This window comes from Dothidotthia symphoricarpi (genome assembly GCF_010015815.1).
Source record: "Dothidotthia symphoricarpi CBS 119687 unplaced genomic scaffold P153scaffold_5, whole genome shotgun sequence".
NCBI lineage: Eukaryota > Fungi > Ascomycota > Dothideomycetes > Pleosporales > Dothidotthiaceae > Dothidotthia > Dothidotthia symphoricarpi.
Window position 1 is genome coordinate 1,407,559 of NW_022985012.1, and position 20,617 is coordinate 1,428,175.

At 53.6% G+C, this 20,617-nt stretch overlaps 5 protein-coding genes across 5 annotated transcripts; all 5 read left to right on the forward strand.

Annotated features, from left to right (window-relative positions):
• The first annotated feature begins 118 nt into the window (after positions 1 to 118).
• P153DRAFT_335207 (uncharacterized protein) lies at positions 119 to 6,969 on the forward strand. Its single transcript, XM_033665646.1, has 3 exons — positions 119 to 3,450; positions 3,499 to 5,057; positions 5,109 to 6,969. Exons 1-3 carry the CDS (start codon positions 215 to 217, stop codon positions 6,872 to 6,874), a joined length of 6,561 nt encoding a protein of 2,186 aa, XP_033526752.1. The 5' UTR covers positions 119 to 214; the 3' UTR covers positions 6,875 to 6,969.
• Positions 6,970 to 7,511: 542 nt separating this feature from the next.
• Positions 7,512 to 8,240, forward strand: P153DRAFT_421320 (uncharacterized protein; the record flags this gene model as incomplete). The annotated part of the gene is made up of 2 exons (XM_033672305.1): positions 7,512 to 7,847; positions 7,980 to 8,240. Exons 1-2 carry the CDS (start codon positions 7,581 to 7,583, stop codon positions 8,238 to 8,240), a joined length of 528 nt encoding a protein of 175 aa, XP_033526753.1. The 5' UTR covers positions 7,512 to 7,580.
• Positions 8,241 to 9,784: 1,544 nt separating this feature from the next.
• P153DRAFT_421321 (uncharacterized protein) lies at positions 9,785 to 10,727 on the forward strand (the record flags this gene model as incomplete). The annotated part of the gene is made up of 2 exons (XM_033672306.1): positions 9,785 to 10,226; positions 10,398 to 10,727. Exons 1-2 carry the CDS (start codon positions 10,185 to 10,187, stop codon positions 10,725 to 10,727), a joined length of 372 nt encoding a protein of 123 aa, XP_033526754.1. The 5' UTR covers positions 9,785 to 10,184.
• A 5,523-nt stretch (positions 10,728 to 16,250) lies between these two features.
• Positions 16,251 to 18,088, forward strand: P153DRAFT_275574 (uncharacterized protein; the record flags this gene model as incomplete). Its single annotated transcript, XM_033662938.1, has 4 exons — positions 16,251 to 16,377; positions 16,434 to 17,314; positions 17,357 to 17,514; positions 17,758 to 18,088. Coding segments are annotated over 4 exons (1,497 nt in total), but the record flags the coding sequence as incomplete, so codon positions are not given.
• Positions 18,089 to 18,925: 837 nt separating this feature from the next.
• On the forward strand, positions 18,926 to 20,614 carry P153DRAFT_374116 (uncharacterized protein; the record flags this gene model as incomplete). The annotated part of the gene is made up of 5 exons (XM_033669498.1): positions 18,926 to 19,012; positions 19,063 to 19,119; positions 19,172 to 19,408; positions 19,460 to 19,948; positions 19,997 to 20,614. The coding sequence occupies 5 exons, from the start codon at positions 18,926 to 18,928 to the stop codon at positions 20,612 to 20,614; spliced, it is 1,488 nt and encodes a 495-aa protein (XP_033526756.1).
• Between the last annotated feature and the right edge of the window lie 3 nt (positions 20,615 to 20,617).

Below are 20,617 nucleotides of genomic sequence, written 5' to 3' on the forward strand. Positions count from 1 at the left end.
CGCTAATAGGCATGGATAATCCATGCTTTCGACCACGTGACAAGGCGCTAGCATCCATGCATGTTTGTTTATCGCGTTTCCAGGGTGGTTCGCGTCTTAGTTTGGACTACTCCGCGATATCACGACCCTCCTGCGACCCTGTTTTCTTGATAGATCATACTATACGGACCTCATGAAACGCTACTCACGATTTATCTCCGAAAGCCGGTAATCTATGGCGACAAAGGACCAAACAGCGCGCACACGCATCGACAAAATCAGGGCGGAGCTGCGATCAACGTCAACATGCTCGAACACGACCGTTACAGCGCTTCAGGAGCTACTCGTACGAAATCACGATGAACCAGCACAGAAGGAAAACGTCAGAGTGAAGGCACAGGGAGCGGCGCGGAGGAAAGCAGGGACAGCTACTGCCACATCCCTGGATGTTGTCAAGCAGACTACAATTGCACTCGCGCCGAGAGAAAAATACATACTAGCAACCGAAGTCGCCAACACAACACTCAAGAATCTCGCGAACGCACTGAGAAGCCAACCGCCGGCAACGGCTGCTCGAAATGCCTCCCAGTCGAAGCCCGCCCACAATGACGACGCGCGCAAGCCGACAAGAACCCAAACAGGCCGCGCGAAGAGCCCCTCAGGCGCGCACCAGGCGCTGAAAGAACGATCTGTCACCCAAACAGTCAACTCCCCACAGAAACGGGCGGCGCTGCGGCGGTCCTCGTCGTACTCGTCATTTCTAACGCCGGGCCCAGATACTGGTTTGGTCGCAACAGCGGAGTGCGCTAGGATCGCATTTGGATACTTGGGAACATTGGAGGCGACAAAGGTTCTTGGAAAGGATTCTCAGGAGTTGCAGTTGGAAAATGGCAACCTCGCTCTTGTCGGCAAGCTTGTTGCGCACGGTCTGGACAGCCTTGCTATCAAAGAGATGAAGATTCTGAAGAAGAGGCTGGATAGGTTCCTAGGCCACGAAACAAAGAAATCGGAAACCGAGTCTGAGGCTGTGGCAGGAGAAAAGGAGAGTTTAGCATCTCTACTGGATTTCAGGTCGGTCGATCCGAAGAGCCCTGCGCTGCCGCTCATCGCGAATTTTCAAATGTACACTTTACGGGTCATTTCGAGACTGAATAGACCCCGAATTGTTGAAGCCACCTGGGAATACCTAAAGATGTCAAATCCTTCATCCCCCGTAAACTTGCTGTGGCATGTCGCCAATACCCCAGATGGTCAAACAAAAGGAGCAAGACAACTCGAATCACTCGCGCAGACAATTCTCGCTCTTTGTCCGAGTATCTCGAGTTCAGACGACGAGAACCCTCTACAACCGTCAGCGGATGCAGTGCTGTCGTTGCAACATCTGGCATTCAAGGTCCGGAAGCGGTGGTGGGCGTTGGTCAAGCATCGAGGCAACGAAGAACAAGAGTTACTAGAGCCTTTCACTAGGTGCATAATCGCCTTCTCTCGCAGATCAAAGCTTTCGCCAGTCAAGAAGTACAAACTAGCGGAAATGCTGTACACCGACTTGACTGAGCAACCAAGCGAGTCTGGTACGAGCAAGCGCGATGCCTCAGAATCTACAGAAATGGTCGTTAAGACTTTGTCTTCTCTTGCTCAAGCTGCGGAGTTGTCTGAAGAAGCGCTGCGATGGTTAGGATCATCAAGCTCGTCGACAGCACCGAATACTTCAGCGGCGAAACAAGCTGCACACCTCATTCGCATTGCGACTGTGTCAGTAGAAGCGTCGATGAAAAGCGGTGGGAATATGCAACTAGAAGACACAATTGCAAACGCGCTTGAGGCCTTGTCTGGGAGCTTGGGTGGAACTTCCACGGACCTGGATTCTCTTTTCATGGAAGCCAACACTCTGAGACGTGCTGCATCAAGATTACTAGTCACCAGTCTTTCGACACAAGCAAACTGCCTTGACGGCGAATCGGTCCAACAACCAGCCGTTTGTATCATAGCAGCATGCGTACGGTTTACTGCGAGGTTTATTGGTGCGAGATTGGCTGTAGATACGGTCTCGAAAGCGCAACTTCGGCACAAAGAGCGAATGACCATGGCTTGGAAATGTTTAAAGGGTGTCGTCGATTCTGTACTTACTTGCTGCAAGCTGCCTGTGGATCTTGATGACCGGTGGAAAGAGCTGGACAATGTTCTTCAGGAGTGCTCGCACATTCTGCAACGATTTGAGGAGGAAGTCGAGGATCACGTCATTGATAATTCACAAGAGACTGGGCTTATTGGATCATGTATCGTCAAGCTCTCGAACGCTTACTGGACTTTGAACATGAAGCTGCGCAAAGCGAACGTCGATATGGAAACCTACATTACGGCCATGCAGCGTTCTGTCACCCTTGTACAGGCAAGGCCGCAAGCTGAGATGGAGTCTGCCCATTTTACAATGAAGCTTGAACGACTGGCAGAAACTCTCGAAAACATGAACAGCGCTGAAGGTTCCCGAAAAGCTTTGGATCAGTGTATCCGGAGCCATCTTGACTCTAGCGCCTCTCAAATACTCGCCGACCTTGTGACGAAACGTTCGATTCATAACATCTTCGACAGTGATGGAGATTTGAGTACCCTAGCCAGGGTGTTGAAATCCAAACACCGTTCTTCCATCAAGTTCGGCGTAAAAAGCCCCGACGAATTGGCTTTCTACGACGATGTCGAGCTCCAGCCGGGAATTCGAGGAGCTCTGTTAGAATATCAATTGGGGTTGTATTTGCGGACCCTCTCCAGGAATCGGCAATGGGATTCGAGTCTTGACACATCTGTTGTCTCTTTGGCGGAGCGACTTCGCGAGGTCTATATACCAGAGAAATACCCTCTTCGTCGTCTGAGAATCTCTGTTATGCTTCTACAACTTCACCAAAGCCAGCCTCACATACTACCCGAGCAATCATTGCCCTCGGATTTCCTGGATGTGGACGCAGATATGGCGATAAGATCAGACGATGCGGAACTGGTGAGGACGGAGCGACACTTGAAAGCTCTTCACAACCTCAAACTATTAATGCAGCAGAATACTCCATCCGCATCGGTTGTTCGGCAATGCTTTTTGGAGTGGGAATCACTTGTTGGCTCCACTGCTTCATGGGGCGATCTAGAAGACCTCGTGGATAACATGGAGTACTGGCTACAAGACATTCAAGCAAGTGTTGACTTTCTCAATGCAAAGGGGGAAGAATACCTTGCACTTCCCGTACTTCATCTTCTGGTAAAGATTTTCGAATTGCGAAAGGGATCGGATGTTTCTGAACTTCTATCGACTACTTGCTCACTCGCGCTGCAATACCTCCGCTTAGGATACACCGGAAAAGCTGGACATGCCTTCGTCAAAGCTGAAGCATTGCTCGGACACAAGTCCATTTCCACAGAAGCAAGTCTGGCGTGGCATCTGAGCTATGCTGAATATCTAGCGAGGATAGGCAATATAACAAAATGGTAAGGCCCCGATCTGGACACAACTGTTGACTTTGCTGATGTTTGCAGCACGAATATTTTGTCTACCGCACAATCAATCGCTCAGGCAGACTCCACATTCATGGATTTGGCAAAGCCATCGACAACCCTCTCTGGCAGACTACGCTTCAACAGGATCCTAGCGGACGCGTGTTATGTCTATTCGCTCCTGGCCACCACGGTTGGCTCTCATAAAGATGCCGCAAGACATGCAAGGCAATGCGTGACTGTCAACCGTCGTATCTGGTCTGCGTTGGAATCAAGAGTTGACTCTAGGAAGACTGCCAATGGCCCAAGCAAGACTCCATTTGATCCACTTAGCTCTATGCGTACTGAACAAGGTGTTCCTCTTGTTACATCTGTTACTCATGACGCACTTGGTGGAGCTAGCTTCTGGTCTTTAGTACCCGCCCTTTATCGGGGAATCATGCAGCACTCACAGGTTTTTTCCAATCAAGGGTTATTACAAGAAGCAATCTACGTTGCAGAACAGGCTGAGAAGGTTGCTTCAGCGACACACTCACCTTCGCTCATGATTGACAACGCCAGCTGGCGGGCGGAATGCTGGGCGCAGAGTGGCAGGTCCGACAAAGCTGGACCAATTCTGGAGTCTATTGAGGAACTGACCTCACGCAAATGCTTGTCTGTCGTAGGTTATCACTCGGCTGTCGCCAGGGCGCATCACTGGAATGGGGACTTCGAGAAGGAGATCGCATCGTACGACACTCTAGAGCAGTTACTAGGGGATCTCATGTCCCCGTCTTACATCAAAACGCTTGACTCATTCTCTCCCAACATCGACGCACTGGCCGAGCAAATCGCTACCATGACACTCGATGTCTCCGAGCCTCAAGAGGTGACAACTTCGACTCGTACTAGGGGTCGAAAGGCTGCGTCCAAACCTGCGCCACGCACTGCGTCGAAGGCTGCTCCGAGTACTCGGTCCAGAGCCAACACAGCAAGTGCTCCAAAAGCTGCTGCCAAACCCAAGCGCAAAGTTGTCACACCTGTGGCGCCAGAAGTGTTGAGCACCTCTGATCAGTGTTCAATCTTAACTGCATTCCACGTTGGAATCATGCACCGAGGAGTGTTGGCAAATCTTCTTGGAGAGGACATCGAAAAGGCTCTTGACCTACTCAAGCGGGTCGAGCAACTCCATCCTGGTCTGGACCTGGAAGTTTCGCACATCTGGGCCAAGTTCAAAGCCATGTTCGCACAGACTACCAAGCAGATTGCTGAAGACATGGCCTTCAATACGCTTCCGGAATCTACTATCGCTTTCCCTGCCATCGGGTTCAAAGACCAGACTTCTTCTGATGGGTCTGATGTCAAACGAGTCACACCTGCCGCTTCAACAACAGTTAGAGGCGGCAAAGGTAAGAAATCGGCTACAGAAGATGTTGCGGAGACGCTCCGTATTGCTCGGGAACAGCTCGTTCAAGCGCATGCGTTGGCCGCTATTCGCGGTTCGAACCACTTGTTCGAACAGATCTCCATGGCACTTGGACACGTCACCGTTTTATTATCTGCGATTTCTGGAGGAGCTTCACGGGGTTCGCTTCACCCATTGTACGCAGCGTACATGAGCGGTATGTGTTCTTCTAGAATTACAATGCTTTACCCAGACTGACTGTTTGCAGAACTGCCAAAATGCAATGCCCTCCGGCTTGCGCAAGAGTCAACCGAAGCAGAAAGGGAGCAAATGACTCGTGACGAATGCCTGCAGTGGCCGATAGCTGAGTCTTCGAGCTTCAGCTTCACGTCTGCACCAGACTTCCAGAAAGATTACGTCGACATCATTCCGGAAACCTGGACTGCCATATCCATGGCGCTGAACGACACTCGAGATGAACTCTTCATCACGCGTTTCGAAAGTGGCTCCTCCCCATTTGTGCTGCGTCTGCCACTGGCTCGACATGCTTCTCGCGATATGGACGAGGAAGAGTTCTCATTCGAGGACGGGAAGAAAGACTTTGATGAGATCATTGAGCTCAGTGACTTCAGTACGCGAACTGCGCAGGATATGACAACTAGTGAGGCCCGACGGCAATGGTGGGCTGAGCGTGAAGCTCTGGACCAGCGTCTTCATGAGTTGCTCATCAACATGGAGAACATCTGGCTTGGTGGTTTCAGGGGTGTCTTTTCGCAACATACGAAACAGCCCGTCCTTTTAGCCAAATTTCGAAAAGCATTTGACACCGTCCTGAATAGGAGTTTGCCATCACGCAGAAAGAAGTCGCAGCAGAAGCGAGTCGTCTTGGATGCAAGGGTTTTGGAACTCTTCGTTGGACTAGGCGACGCTACGGACGAGGAGATCGACCTGGACGAGGCGCTCATGGATCTTCTGTACTTCGTCGTCGACATTCTCCAGTTCAACGGCGAGCGCAATGCGTACGACGAGATCGATTTTGACGCCATGGTCATCGAAACGCAGGATGCACTACGTGCTTACCATAGCGCCTCTCACGACGTATCCCCACGCTCTCCCCATATGATTTTCATCTTGGACAAGAACCTGCACGCCTTCCCGTGGGAATCGATGCCCTGCCTAGAAAAGCTCTCCATATCCCGACTCCCCTCACTGGCTGCTCTACGCGAACGACTCCTCGCCGCGAAGCCTCCCACCGCTCAGCAAGACGCTGCACCTGGACACTACATACAAGCCGAGAGTGGCGGTACAAGCATCCTCAATCCATCCGGTGATCTCAGCCACACTCTCTCCACGCTCAACCCACACATACACGAGCTCCAAGGCCCCTGGACCCACATCACCAGCCGGGCCCCCTCGGAGAAAGAATTCGAAGACTCGCTACGAGAGAAAGATCTAGTACTCTACTTCGGTCACGGAAGCGGCGCGCAATTCGTAAGATCGAAATCCGTCCGTCGTCTCTACCCCGGACCACAAGACGAGCTCAACACCAAACCCAAAGCGGGTTGTGCGACGACGCTCCTTTTCGGCTGCTCGTCTGCGCATCTCACTGAGAACGGAATCTTCGAGCCGAGCGGCATGCTCGCGGCGTATCTGACGGCCGGCGCACCTGCAGTTGTGGGCATGCTGTGGGATGTTACAGACAAAGACTGCGATCGGCTTGCTGTCAGAGCAGGAGAGCTGTGGGGACTCTGGCCGGAGGTCGTGGAAGATAGCACGTCCAAATCACGCAAAACGCCAGCGAAGAAGACGAAAGGGAAGGGCAAAGCTGCGGATGTTGAGACTGCGCGGAACGCAAAGACTGGGAAGAAGGGGAAGGCTGGGGGACCAGGCGGTGAGGATAGTGATCTTGGAGCACCGAGATCTAGGGGCGTGGGATTGGATGAAGCGATTCGAGAGGCGAGGAAATCGTGTGTGCTGCGGTATTTGAATGGCGCTGCGGCGGTTGTGTATGGAATTCCGGTGTATTTGGAGTAGAGTCGCGTTTTGGGGCATGGCCGTGGAGTTACAGAGGGAGGTGGGATACAAAGGTTACGTTTGCGTTTGGCTATCGAGTATATTCGAGAATTGAGAAAGTGCCCATCAGTCCTACGACTTCAAGATCATACGTTCGGGTTAATACTGAAAAGGTACCAGTCGATATTGGTGTAGATGTATCTTCCCGTCGGCGTGCTACCTACTAACTGGTCTGGACACCACCGGTGAGCAATAACGACCCTTCGCGCATATTCAGTCACTCGAATAAGGAGCGTGGAATAGTTTACACGCAGGAAGCACGCCGTTCTTGTACCCCTCAAATCCAAATCCCGAATCCCTGACTGGCCTCTATACTCCCCTCTGTGAAAGCGTTAGTCCGCTTCCAGATAATTGGCAGGCACTGTAACACATTAAGTGATGTGATGAACCACAACGCAATGAATCACACCGTTGAATTCCCGTACTGCATCTACTCAACCAGTAACACAAACGGGATAAGAAACAAGATCACGACCACAACATCAATATATACGCAGACTCAAATACACAGTATACGCCGCACATCAAGACAATAACCACCCGAACCCACTCCCCCCTCCTCGTCTCCCTACAAACCCCCATCCATTCACTCTCTACTCAACAATCAACTCACTACCCTTCATCCCCTGAACTACCTATCCTCAAACTCCATCCACGCACGCCCACAATGTCCTCCTCCCCCCTTCTACACTACGCCCTCCGCGCCGCCCAAGCCCTCTTCGCCACCATCGCCCTCGGCCTCACCATCACGCTGATCCACGGCCACCACTGGGGCCCCGTCCCCACGACCCTCGGCTTCGCCGCATTCGTAGGCGTCATATCGCTGCTCGGCGCCGCGGCAGGATTCGCCTCGCACACCTACGCAGTGCTGGAGGGGAAAGTAGGAATACTAATTGACGGCGTGGTGGCGGTTGCGAATATGGCTGCGGGGATTGTGAGTAGATCCATCTCCATTTCCATTTCCATTTCCATTTCCATTTCCATTTCCATTTCCATTCCCGTTCCCTCCACCCAACTACCCACACACTCCACATCACCAACATACGACTAACCCCCCACCCCACAGCTACTAGCCATCAAGTTACGCGGCGTAAGCTGTCGCTCGTACGGCGCTGATAGTTCGGACAAGCTCGCGGGCAGCGAGATCCTCAATGGAGGATGTCGCGCGCATGAATGCTATTATTTTCTGCAGAGGGAGGGGTGGCCTGGGCATCTTGTTGCGAGGTGTAGGGAGGCTAGGGCGGATATGGTGTTTTTGTTTCTTGTGGGTGGGGTTGTGGGGGGTTGTGGGGTGTTGGCGTGGAGGAGGGGGAGGAGGGGGTATTAGGTGGGTGGTTTGGGAGGGGGTGCGTTGTGAGGGTGTTGGGGTGGGTGTTGTGGTGCTGGTTTGTTGCTGAGTCTGAGTGTGGAATGAGTCCCTCGATTGTTGTTGTTTTGTTATTGTTGCTGTTGGCTTCTGGAGAGACTCGGTTGTGCTTCTAGGAATGGACGGATTCAGCGTGTAGTATTTCCATTTCAGTGTGAGATGGATTGCACGGTGTTACTTTTTACCTGCTGCTCAGCCTCGACATACTCCTGTCAATGCTTGGAATTGAAGCAAATTGGTCTTCCGAATCAAGCAAGGTGTAATTGGTAGTAACAGAACACAAGTGATATTAACAAACACAGGAGTGAGTTGTACTCCCAAGTCTGACATCTACCCGCAAGTCGTGCAAGGCAGTACGAACGATCGAATAGCCACATCTTGCAGCTTTCGTTTACTTGTCAGTGACACAATTCACAAGACATTGAGACATCACAACACCCGATTATGAGTCCTGTCTGTGATATCCCGCATTGTCAGCTTTACTCCAATGCGGAAGTGCCGTTTTGTTGTGCTGTTGTGCTCAGAAGTGGGATGAATACTCAGAATGCGGATGCGTGTGGATGAGTAGTGGCATAAAGACGCGTGCCATTTTGTTGTCGGATGACCGAGCGAAGACCGACCATAGTTTGCGGCATGACAACGGCATTGCGGCATGACGAATTCTACCTGCCCTGAGGTATGACTCTGTATGAATTCGGCAGAGTCATTCGCCATCTAAATCTGCCCATCTCGTTTCTACAGCCGGAGTACGACGAGTGATGTGATGCGCAAATCTTACGAGCATGGTGCTACTATTGCGGATAGTGTTTTGTAGAGTAGCACTGTGACGCAAGAAAGACGCGAGCTAGGTATTAGCTTCGTGTAATTCCCAGCTTTTCTGTTGATGCTACACTCAAGCAGGATAGTCACTTTGGTGCAGGCGCATGGCGAGCTGACCGAAGTTGGCTAGCGATCAGCTGCTGCAGGGTCAGGGACGAAAGGCTGAACATGCGTCAAATCACGACGAGACAGACTGATCTTCGCTTGCGTTGTAGAGTCTATTAGCACTGCAGTCGCTGTCGTGGCACATGTCTGATATGGGCGCGAAAGACAAAGAGAGTGTTGTTCTACGTGTTATTCTACGTGTTGTGGCGTCTCTGACGGTTGATGCAGGCTGTATGAGAAAGCAACGAAAGTAGACGGCTGACATGGTGGTGGTGTGGGGACGACAGCAGCAAGTGGCTGCGGGAACCCACGTTGTTCTAAAAAACGTGGCGAAAGCGTGGGGCTGCATGCCGGGCAAATGGCGAAGCGAGGGCAGCATTGGAGCGTTTTAGCCCCTTGGGCGGGTGTGTTTGAGCATGGGCGCATGCGAGTAACGGTATGTCCGCATGGGGAGGGCTTCGGTATGCGAATACAGCTACCCCTAGAGAGTACATTGAGCTGTTTCAGAGTGCTGTGTATGCTGAAAGTCGCCTTTCCCCGCCTGGACATGTTGTATCCCTCCAGCGTGCCCTTTCTGTAGACGACGATCTTGATAAGGCTGGCATGCACCTGCGATTACGACAGCAATCTGGCAATCTGTTCCGCACGTGCGCTAGCCTCTATACCCTTGTGCACTATACGCAGGACCTCACCTCTCACGTTGGCCCCTTGTCGATCTGAGCCCCTTTGAAACACGCGTAAGCCGCCAGAAGGACTGAGCACAGCATCCTTCTGATCACAGCATCCTCCTCCACCTCCCCTACCCTACAAGGTTGTTCTCCAGCAAACCCCCTCTTCCCATCTTCACGCGTCTGCCTCTTGCCACCCGTCGACTAAGAATTGTCCGCGACGTTGAAGAAGCAAGAGCCCCAGCAAACTATAGTCGTCTCCCGCCCGCGTACTATATACGACGCTACACACGCTACAAACGCCTCGCACATCATGACAAACTCATTGGAGTCCACGCGCCCCATGCTAGCCAACGTAAGTCCCGTCTCCACCTATCGTTTCACATCTCCCCTGTCGCAACCTGCGATGCTTGCCCACCACACGTTGGCCGTGGATAAACTCTGCGCCTCGCCCACTCTGCCCAACCTATCACTCACTACCACCACTACCATGGCCGAATCCCAATCTAACGCGAAAAACCCACAGTCGACTGGCAACCGCGTCTCGACCCGCATGTCTACCTACAGCGCCGCCCCGACTCTCGCACCCTCCATCGCGCCTTCACACACTTCCGACGCCTCGTCCATGTCGGGCGACCCCAAGTCCCAGGACATCAAGACGTGGAACGCCGGGTTCGAGCGCCTCGAGGACAAGCGCTTGGTGCAGCAACGCTATGCGCTCAGCAATGAGAAGAACGAGGACCTGAGCAAACTGGCGCTGGGCGCGAAGCTGGACCGCGCACTCTCGCGTCGCATGTCCGGCCAAGACGCCGTCTTCCGGCCAAAGGTGCTCAGCGAGAAGAAACTGCAGACATAAACCAGCGAGCTATGGAGAGCACGCGAGTTTCACCTTCGCCACACGGTTTTGACGCAACGGCTGTTCGCAGCACTACCATTAGCAACAACATCAACGATACTTATGGGTATACACGTATACACCCACGGATACCACAGCACTATGAACGACAGCCCTCGTTGGCGCTATGCGCATCGTTGGGGGGAGGGCCAGTAGCCTGTTTCTCAGCAGGGCAGCCATATCGAGGGGAAGGGGGGGCAGATCAGGAGCAAGTCATCTCGTTTCAGCAGCTAGAGATACCCACGGGCAAGCTCAGGGACTCACAGGGCATTGGGCAGCCAGTTTTTTGTCCACCATTATACCAAGCCATGTCATATTACCGGCGTCATCATGTTTTATCCTCCTACTTTCCCACTAATTATCTCCTTGTTCTTTTTTTATACTGTGCGCTCTAGGTACTATCCGAGCCTGGTGTCTTTCGGTCCAGGCTTGTGCGTCATGATTGAATCAAATATACCATCTACTACTACAACTACCACTATCTACACAGAAATCTTTCGTGTCTCTGCAGCGCGCATCCCTAGCCTTCGTATCTCTCTAGACCCGTTCCGTCTCGGCAGTGCCCAAGTTGGAAAGTCCGTTTCTTGGCAGTCCGTATTCGTGGTTTTATGCTGATCCCGCAGGATCTTTGTCCACTTTCTGCTTTGTTTCATGTGCCGATCACAAGGGTTGGGGTATCTGGGCTGGTTGTTAAAAGGGGTGGTTTTGATCGGCCGGACGGACGGAAATTATCCCCGTTGATGTGGGGGGAGACGGAGGAAAGAATGGCACGGGTAAGAAAGATTCTATTCTAGGAGATTATGTCTATTTACATGATGTTGGGGACGAGACGGTTTAGTTCCTTGGTTGCTGTTGTGGAGGAGTTGACGGGAAGGAGGTTACGAGCAGCGTGTATCGGCACTTAGAAGCCCATTAAAGAATCGCTGGGCCAGACTGCGTTGTGATACACCAGCACACTCCTGCCGACTCCGTTTCAACCTTGCCAAGTCACCATATCAACGTCTTGAGCTTGAAAAATGGGCGTGAGGTTGTCCAAAAGTTTGCTTGTGCCAACTACGTAAAGCACCTGTCGCGTGATTCTTCAATTGAATGGTCCTTAGATGTATGCACTGCAGCTTCTCAAACGACTGGATTATTTTGTGTGCCAGTTGGGCTCGCATCTGACTCGCTCCTACCCCAGATCAAATCGGCATTATTTACTGGTCTAGAATGTAGTGTGCCCTTTCTAGAAGAAAAAAGAACATCAAGACGTTGGGCATTTTGCACTGTGAGTCTGAGATAGGATGTAGCCGAGAAGCTAAGCGGTGCGTTGCCGGGGAAACGCTTAGTAAGAGGGCTCGCGCTTGATAACAAAGCACGAACTGTTACCCTCCCGCTCCCACCATCGTCCACCCCGCCCAAGTCACGACGAAACGGCAACACATAACCAAACACAGCAAAAACCAGGAAGTCATCATGGTCGCCACCCGTCGCGGCGCGAAGAAGGCCCCAGAGGTCGCGCCTGCGCCCACAAACACGCTTAATGCGCCTCCCAAACGCGGCGGAAAGAAGAAGGCAGTCGTTGAGGAAGCTGCTGCCCCAGCACCTGTCATCTCAAAACCCGCCAAACCAACTGTGTTGAAGCGCAAGGCGGTCTCAGAGCCTGAGGAAGCCGAGCTTCCCAAGGCAAAGAAGCCTGCTGCAAACACACGGACAACACGCGCTGTAAAGGTCGCACCTACGCCAGAGCCAGCGCCTGCCGCTGCGCCTAAGAGGGCAACTCGAGGTCGCAAGGCCACCGAGTCTGCAGATGTTGAGGAACCTGCTGTCGTTGAGGAGGCTCCCAAGCCAGCAGCTACTCGGGTACGCAAGGCGCCCGCGAAGAAGGCGCCCACACCACAGATCGAGGAGCCTGTAGTCGAAGAAGCTCCCAAGCCAGCCCCTCGAGCGCGTAAGGCGCCAGTCAAGAAGCAAGTAGTCACAAAGCCTGTTGAAGCCCCAGTTGTAGAGGACACCATCGCTGTCGAGCCAGCGAAACCCGCTCCTCGTCTGCGCAAAGCACCAGTACCGAAAGCACCAGCAACGAAAGCACCAGCGCCAGTCCTCGCAAGCAGAGCCACTCGCGGTCGCAATGTCGCTGCTGCGTCTGATGTCTCGCCTCTCAAGGCGCCTGCTCGCAAGCCCGCGACCAAGGCTGCAGTCGTCATCACAAAGGCCGTGCCAGAGCCAGAGCCTGTCGAGGAGGCTGTCGAGGAGGCTGTCGAGGTGCCTGTCGAGGTGCCTGTCGAGGAACCCTTCTCACAGTACCCTGGCTACCCTACAACTCCTGCCCACGTCACTGCTCCTATTACGAACAAACAGGCAATGGCCGAGCTCCCACAATATCCCAACACCCCAGCCCACATCAGCGCACCCATCTCCAACAAGGACGCGTTGGCCGAGATGGCTGGCTACCCGAAGACTCCGTCGCACATCGTCGCGCCCATCAACAACGCGGCTGCTCTGAAGGAGCTTCCAGATTACCCCAAGACGCCTGCACACATCACTGCTCTGATGGCGAGGAAAGCAGAACTGGACGCCATGCCAGAATACCCCAAGACTCCGGCCCACATCAAAGCTCCGATAGCCACCAAGGATGCTCTGACTGAGCTCCCTGACTATCCTAAGACTCCAGCACACATCCAGGCACCGATCAGCACAAAAGCGGCTCTGGCTGAACTCCCCGACTACCCCAAGACGCCGGCACATATTGTGGCCCTTGAGAGTGTGGCTTCAGTGGTCCACGTAGCGACTCCAGAAGTTGCTGCAACTTCGGCTCATGTCGCTTCGCCAGCACACGAAACCTCACCAGCCCAGGTCGCCAGCCCAGAACACGTTGACACTCCTGCACCTGTCGCCTTGGTTTCGGTTGAATCTCCAGCGCAGGCTACCACACCCGTGCAAGCTACCACACCAGTGCAAGTTACCACACCTGTGGAGGCTGCTACATCAGTGCAAGCTACAACACCTGTGCAGGCTACCACGTTGGTGGAACCAACCACACCAGTGGAGGCTACCTCTCCAGTGCAGGCTATCTCTCTAGAGCGGGCCCCTTCTCCAATCCAGGCTCCTTCTCCGGTGCAGGCTACTACACCAGTGCAGGCTACTACACCAGTGCAAACAATTTCTTCATCAGAAGAAATCTCTACAGTGCGACCTAGCACCCCAACAAAAGCTATTTCTCCAGTAGAAGTTGATACTCCAACACATGTTGCACCTGAAAGTGTTGTTTCACCGGCCCCTGTTGTCGCCAGCTCACCGGCTGTCGCAAGCCCAGCTCTCTCAACGGCTGGCCTGGATGAGCTTCCTGCTGGTTACCCAACTACCCCAGCCCACATCTCGGCACCTATCACCACACGAGAGGCATTGGCTGAGCTGCCCGGCTATCCTCAAACTCCTTCGCTCGCTACGACAGGAGCTATCCATCAGGAGACTCTCACCGAGCAGTATGATACTCCACACACTCCGGAACGCCTCCCTGCAACTCCAGAGAACCAAGACGACGAATCGCTAATCTACCCAACCACACCGGCGATGGCGCTCGAGGCTGCTATCCAGCAAGAAATCACAGCATCTGTTAAGAAGCAGACACCTTCTCCTCTGCAGTTTGCATCATCCACCAAGAAGCGAAGGTCTTCCCCTCTCGGGTTTGTTGGTCTAGAGGAAGTCGAGTTCGAGTTTACGAACAAAAGCGAAATCACGGACGCTGACTCCGTCATCACTGAGGACGAGGGTGCATCTGAGATGACACCTAATGCGCACTTCTCGCCTGTGCAGATCGCTCCGTTGCAGCTCGCGCTACCTAAACTCGCACCCACTTTCTCGGCTCCTACCTTCTCGGCTCCCACTTTCGCAGCTCGTGCGTTCACGTCGCCTACGAAGTCTGCGTTGCGATCACCCCAGAAGTCGTCCTTACGATCACCTCAGAAGTTTGACGCTAAAACCCCAAAGAAGGCTGTCAAATGGGACTTCGAAGAGGAAGAGAGCGAGTTGCTATTGCACGGTGGGCCACTTCAAGGCATGACTTTCTACGTCGACGTCACCTCCAACGGAAGGGACCAGAGCTTCTTGTTCACTGGCCTGCTAGAGGACCTCGGTGCTAAAGTGCTCAAGGAATGGACTACCACTGGTCTCAGTCACGTTTTGTTCAAGGAGGGTAACATCTCTACGCTGGAAAACGTGCTTGCTACTAAGGGAGCCGTTAAGTGTGTCAACATTGGCTTTGTGCTCGATTCCGAGACTCACGAGAAGCGCATGGACGAGGCCTCGTACCTTGTTGACCTCGCGCCTGCAATGCCACCTACTCCCAAGGCAACAACGTGCGCTACCCCAGCAAAGACACCCTCAAGATACGCTATCCCGCCCACACCGGTCACCAAGAACACCCCTACTACTCCCACCAGCTCGGAGTTTGACCGCACCTTTGACGAGGACAAGGAGAACTCGGAACTGGGCATCTACTTCGACAACGCAGGCGATATGCAAATCCGCACCCTACCGCAGAAAAAGACCAACTACCTCTTCGCTAGATCGCCCATCAAGACGCCTTCGAAACTCAAGTGGCTACAGGGCACCGCGCCCATGAGGCCCTTCTCCACAACCAAGAAGCGCAGCGCCGACTCGTCGTTTGCGGACATCTCGCTCGCGCCCCCGAAGAAGCTGCGCTTCACCTAGTTTTGATTGTTCGTTTGAGTTGAGTTGAATGGAATGTTAGGGCGCTTTGTTTTTGGAGTTGGGGTATCACAGATGCATGCATGAGCGGAGCATTGGAGTTTGGCGTGTTTTGCTGTTTTGGCATTCACTGTCCCTTCTACGTATTACAGCACTCCTTCCTTCTTCCCTGTCCCCTTCATCGCGGCTTGAGAGGATCCCATTGCGTTGTAGCCGCCCTTCACGGGGCCGGCTCCCTTTGGTAGTACTCAACATAGCCAGGTGAAGGGTGGGGTGAAGGAGGGGTATATGTCTGCGTTTGGGGGATACGTTTTGTCACCTTTTGCTTTTGGGTTTGGTGGCCGGGTGGGAAGGGTAACATACATTGCATGGATGGATGGACGGTACTGTACGACTCACACACAGTAGGATGTGGCGTTTGAGGGCATGACTTGATGGATGTGTTTGCTGTTTTGGCACTATCGTCACGTAGACTCAATGGAGATAATTATTTCATGTTTGCTCTTCTGTGACATGGTGGTGTGTGAAGATAAGTGGTATGATGTGACTGACATGACGTTACATTCCAGCATCCCTTCCTTCACACTCACGCGTATCTATATACCGAGCCCACCCACCTACTTCGCTACCCCGACATACTCTTCCTACACATCACACAACGCCCACACTTCCAGCTTCCCAGTGAAAAACAACACATCCACATCCAAAACAACCATTATGTACCCTCCAGCTCCCTCCAACCCCCACCCACAACCCCCCCTCCACCTCCGAGGCGGCGCCGCCAACCCCCCCAAAACATTCACCACATACAGCGACTTCGCGTCCTACCTCGCGGGCCGAAAATGCTCCACGTGCAGCACGTCCTTTATCCAGAGCTCAACGGACGTCGACGTGCTGTTCAAGGGGTGGCTGTCTGGAAAAAGTGCGTCACCCCCCTCTCCATCGCCGCCCGCCATCGTCACACTAACAAGCCCCCAGCGCCCATAACCCCCCGCATAACATGCCGAAAGTGCACCCAAATCACATGCATCGCCTGTCCCGGAAGCAGCACGACGACAGAAAAAGACGTCGAGGGGAGTAAAGTGGGGTGGTGCTGTAGCCGCGGCCGGTTATTCGTAATCTGGGTGCTATTGTGTGGGTTTGACGCGCAGTACAGCGCTGCGAAGCGGGCGGAGAGTCAGAGTGCGAGGAAGAATTGCGGGCGGCGGATTGCGGCGGGGAGTGGGGTGGGGTATGATGGGTTTGATTTGGAGAGCCTTTTCCAGGGGTCGGGTATGTTTGGTCGTGCTAATGGTGTGAAGAAAGGCGATGCGGGACGGGACCGGGCGGAGAGCGCAGAGGCGAAGAGCGATGAGTTTTATCGCATGGTGTTTTCGCTGCTGGGGGTGCTGCTTCCGTCGCCCGACGATGGGACTGCGTTCGATGTTAGCCCGCCGGAGGCTGTGGTGGATATGTTGCTGCATAGTAGGGTGCTGGGGAAGGCGGCGGAACTGCTAAGGAATGATTCCCTGGATAATGCGACGAAGCGGAAGGGTTTGTATTCTGCGCTTCTGGCGTTTCTGCGCACGATTGGTGCGCATGGGGGGGTGGCGGGGAGGGCGATGTTTGCGGAGCGCAGTGTGCGCGAGGAGAATCTTCTTACGCTGAGCTTTTCCGGTGGGGGTGGGAGTTCCGGGGAGAGGGCGTCGTCGCTGGCGGATGGTCTGCGGAAACTTAACATCCAGAGCAATATGATGTTGAAGGGGGCGCAGAACAATAAGCACGAGTTTCAGAATCAGCACGCGGCGGATATGCTCTGGTTGTGTCGCCAGATCTCGGATCTCTCGGGTTATCTGCTTGGGGGCGAGGGGCTGAAGGATGTGGCTGCTGGCTTTGCCGTCGTGGATGTGCCCGAGAGCCAGATTCTTCCGACGTATTACTATGCGAGGGAGGCGAGGGGTTTGCGTCAGTCGCCGTTTGGACGCATACCGAGGCTGATTACGGAGATTACGAGTCTGATGACGGGACTTTCGGCTGGCATCTTTGTCAAGCATGGGTCGGATAGGTTGGATATTATGAAGTGAGTTGGGGTAATGACCTCGTCCTTACGGTCTAACTGACAGATATTAGGATCCTCATCGTTGGTCCCGAGGACACGCCGTACGAGAACGGACTGTTTGAATTCGACCTGTTCTGCCCAGCCGAGTATCCCCAAGTACCGCCGAAGGTGTGGTTCAAAGGGACGAATGGAGGGACAGTCGATACCAACCCCAATCTGCATGCTGATGGTAAAGGTACGTATTGTATACACACCCATGGATAGATATTCTTCTAACCCTTACAACATAGTATGTCTCAGTCTACTTGGAACATTTTCCGGCGAACCGTGGCACCCAGGTCAATCCACGATCCTGCAAGTCCTCGTTAGCATTCAAGCCATGATACTGTGCGCCGACCCTCTGAATAACGAGCCCGGGATTGGGATGGATCGCTCTAGCATCGAGTCCTATACTAAGATGGTCCGCGGGCTGACAACCAAATACGCCGTGCTGGCATGGGCCAAGAGCCCTCCCACGCTGTGGGCGGACGTGGTGAACTCGCATTTCAGAAAGAAAGCGGATCGTATTCTACAGACTGTTGATCAGTGGGCGCAATCACCGCAATTCAGCCTAGGCTCGGTTCCAATGAGGGGGCGAGAAAACATGGTGAACGTTGCTGCGTTGTTGCCTGCGTTGCAAGCGGCGCTCAAGGGCTATGGCGCTACTTATGTTCCTCAAAATACTGCATCAGCGAGTGGTCGGCAGATGGGTGGTGGACGAGAGTCCGGCTATGGTTCGCAGAATTATCCGTCAGCAGGATATGGGGGTCGAGGCGGGTTTGGCGGGCCAGGAGGAAGGAGCGGGTTTGGAGGGCCTGGTTCACGGTATGGATGGTGATAGGGGGTTCGTATATCTGGAGATAGACACTGAAGTATCTTGAGGTGATGTCGATACATCTGTGTCTTGCCCTCCGACTTTCAGATGCACTGCTTTTGGTGGCCCTAACAAGTGTAAATCACACTCGATTTTTAAAGTCGTCAAGGGATTAGCCAGTCGTGATGTATTAGTAGGATCTTATGATGGCAAAGTTCTTGAGTAGAGACATGATCTGCCCTTCAAAAAAGAATGTAGTGAGTATCGAGGCGCGAGGGAAGATGACTACTATAGTTCTTGAGATGTCACCGGTAGCAAGAGAAGGTCGTCTGTGAGCATTTGCATCAATTGCAGTCATGGTAGAATGAGTGAACATCAAGGTCAATGCTGAGTAAGCCAAACATGGCGCTAGGCTGTCCGACATGACCGCCGCTCAAGTTTGGAGACCAAACAACAACGTCACGCCGTCAACACGCTACTCCCTCTGAACCCAGCTGTGTCGCCTCTCACCCGCGTTATTTGGACAATCCACGCCAACTCGACACCCCCAAACACCAAAGACACGACGACCCCGCCACCATGTCTAGCGGAGAGGTGCTGAAGGCGGACAAGGACTTCACCAAGGATGTCGATGCGGCGATTCCAGAAGCCGAGAAGCTCGGATCTGTATGCGCAATGCTTTCTGGACGGTGATGGAGCTAACGGGGAGTGTGCAGGTCAACGCACAAGGCGCCATCGACAAGCTGCTTCCTCTCGAGAAGCAGACCCGCCAGGTACGCAACCACCTACCATCTGTCCCCACGACCCTATGCTCACAGAACCAAGGCCTCCGATCTCGCCTCGACGTCCCGAATCCTCGTCGCCATCGTCACAATAGCCAAGCGCGCAAATGACTGGAATCTGTTGAACGAGCAGGTCCTACTCCTTTCCAAGAAGCATGGCCAGCTCAAGCAGGCCACCACCAAAATGGTGCAGACCGTCATGGAATTTCTGGGCGACATCAAGAACCTCGATACAAAGCTCTCCGTGATTGAGACGCTCCGCACAGTGACCGAGGGCAAGGTGAGCGGCGTTGGTCTCTTGTTGGGGTGGGGATACTGACAAGCATGGCAGATCTTCGTCGAAGTCGAGCGCGCTCGCGTGACCCGGATACTGTCGGACATCAAGAAGGAGCAAGGCGACATCAATGCGGCGGCAGATATTCTCTGTGAGCTGCAGGTCGAGACGTTCGGTTCCATGACGCGACGCGAGAAGACCGAGTTCATCCTACAGCAGGTGTCGCTGTGCATAGAGAAGGGCGACTGGACACAGGCCGGCATTCTGAGCAGGAAGATTGGCACAAAGTACTTCCAGCGGAGGCCCAAGAAGTCGCCCGAGCAGCTCGAGAAGGACCAGAAGGAGCGGGAAGAGAAGGAGAAGAACCGCAGCGTCGACGATCCCCCAGTGGAGCCCGAGGACGACGTTACCGACCTGAAGCTCAAGTACTACGAACAGCAAATCACCCTGGCCAAGCACGATGACAAGTACCTCGACGTATGCAAGCACTACCGACAGGTGCTGGACACAGAGGCGGTTGAGGAGGATCCGAAGAAGCTTCAAGCGGTATGTCTACAAATCTTCTTCCTCTAACTGTTCTGACAACAACCCCAGATCCTCCAGCGCGTCATCTACTTCATAATCCTCGCGCCATACGACAACGAGCAGTCGGACCTTATCCACCGCATCCAGCGAGACACGCGCAATTCGCGCATCCCACAAGACGCGCAGCTCGTGAAGCTGTTCACAGTGCCAGAGCTGATGAGGTGGCCCATGGTTTCAAAGCAGTTTGGCCCTCACTTGACCGAGACGGACGTGTTTGATGCAGAGAAGGACGACTCGGACGACGCCAAGGCATTCACGAGGTGGCAGGATCTGCGAAAGCGTGTTATTGAACACAACGTTCGCGTCGTCGCCAAGTACTACACACGCATCCAGATTCCGCGATTGACAGAACTTCTGGATCTGACCGAGGACGAGACGGAGAAGTACATCAGCGAGTTGGTGACGGGTAAAACTATCTTCGCCAAGATCGACCGACCGGCGCGTGTCGTTACCTTTTCCAAGCCCAGAGATGCTGACGACGTGCTCAACGAATGGAGTGGGAACATGAAGAGCCTGCTAGGCTTGCTCGAGCGGATCGACCACCTCATCACCAAGGAGGAGATGATGGCCCGCATCCAGCCAACAAAGGTTGACAAGAGCAAGGTGGCCAAGGGCAAGGCGAAATGAAGT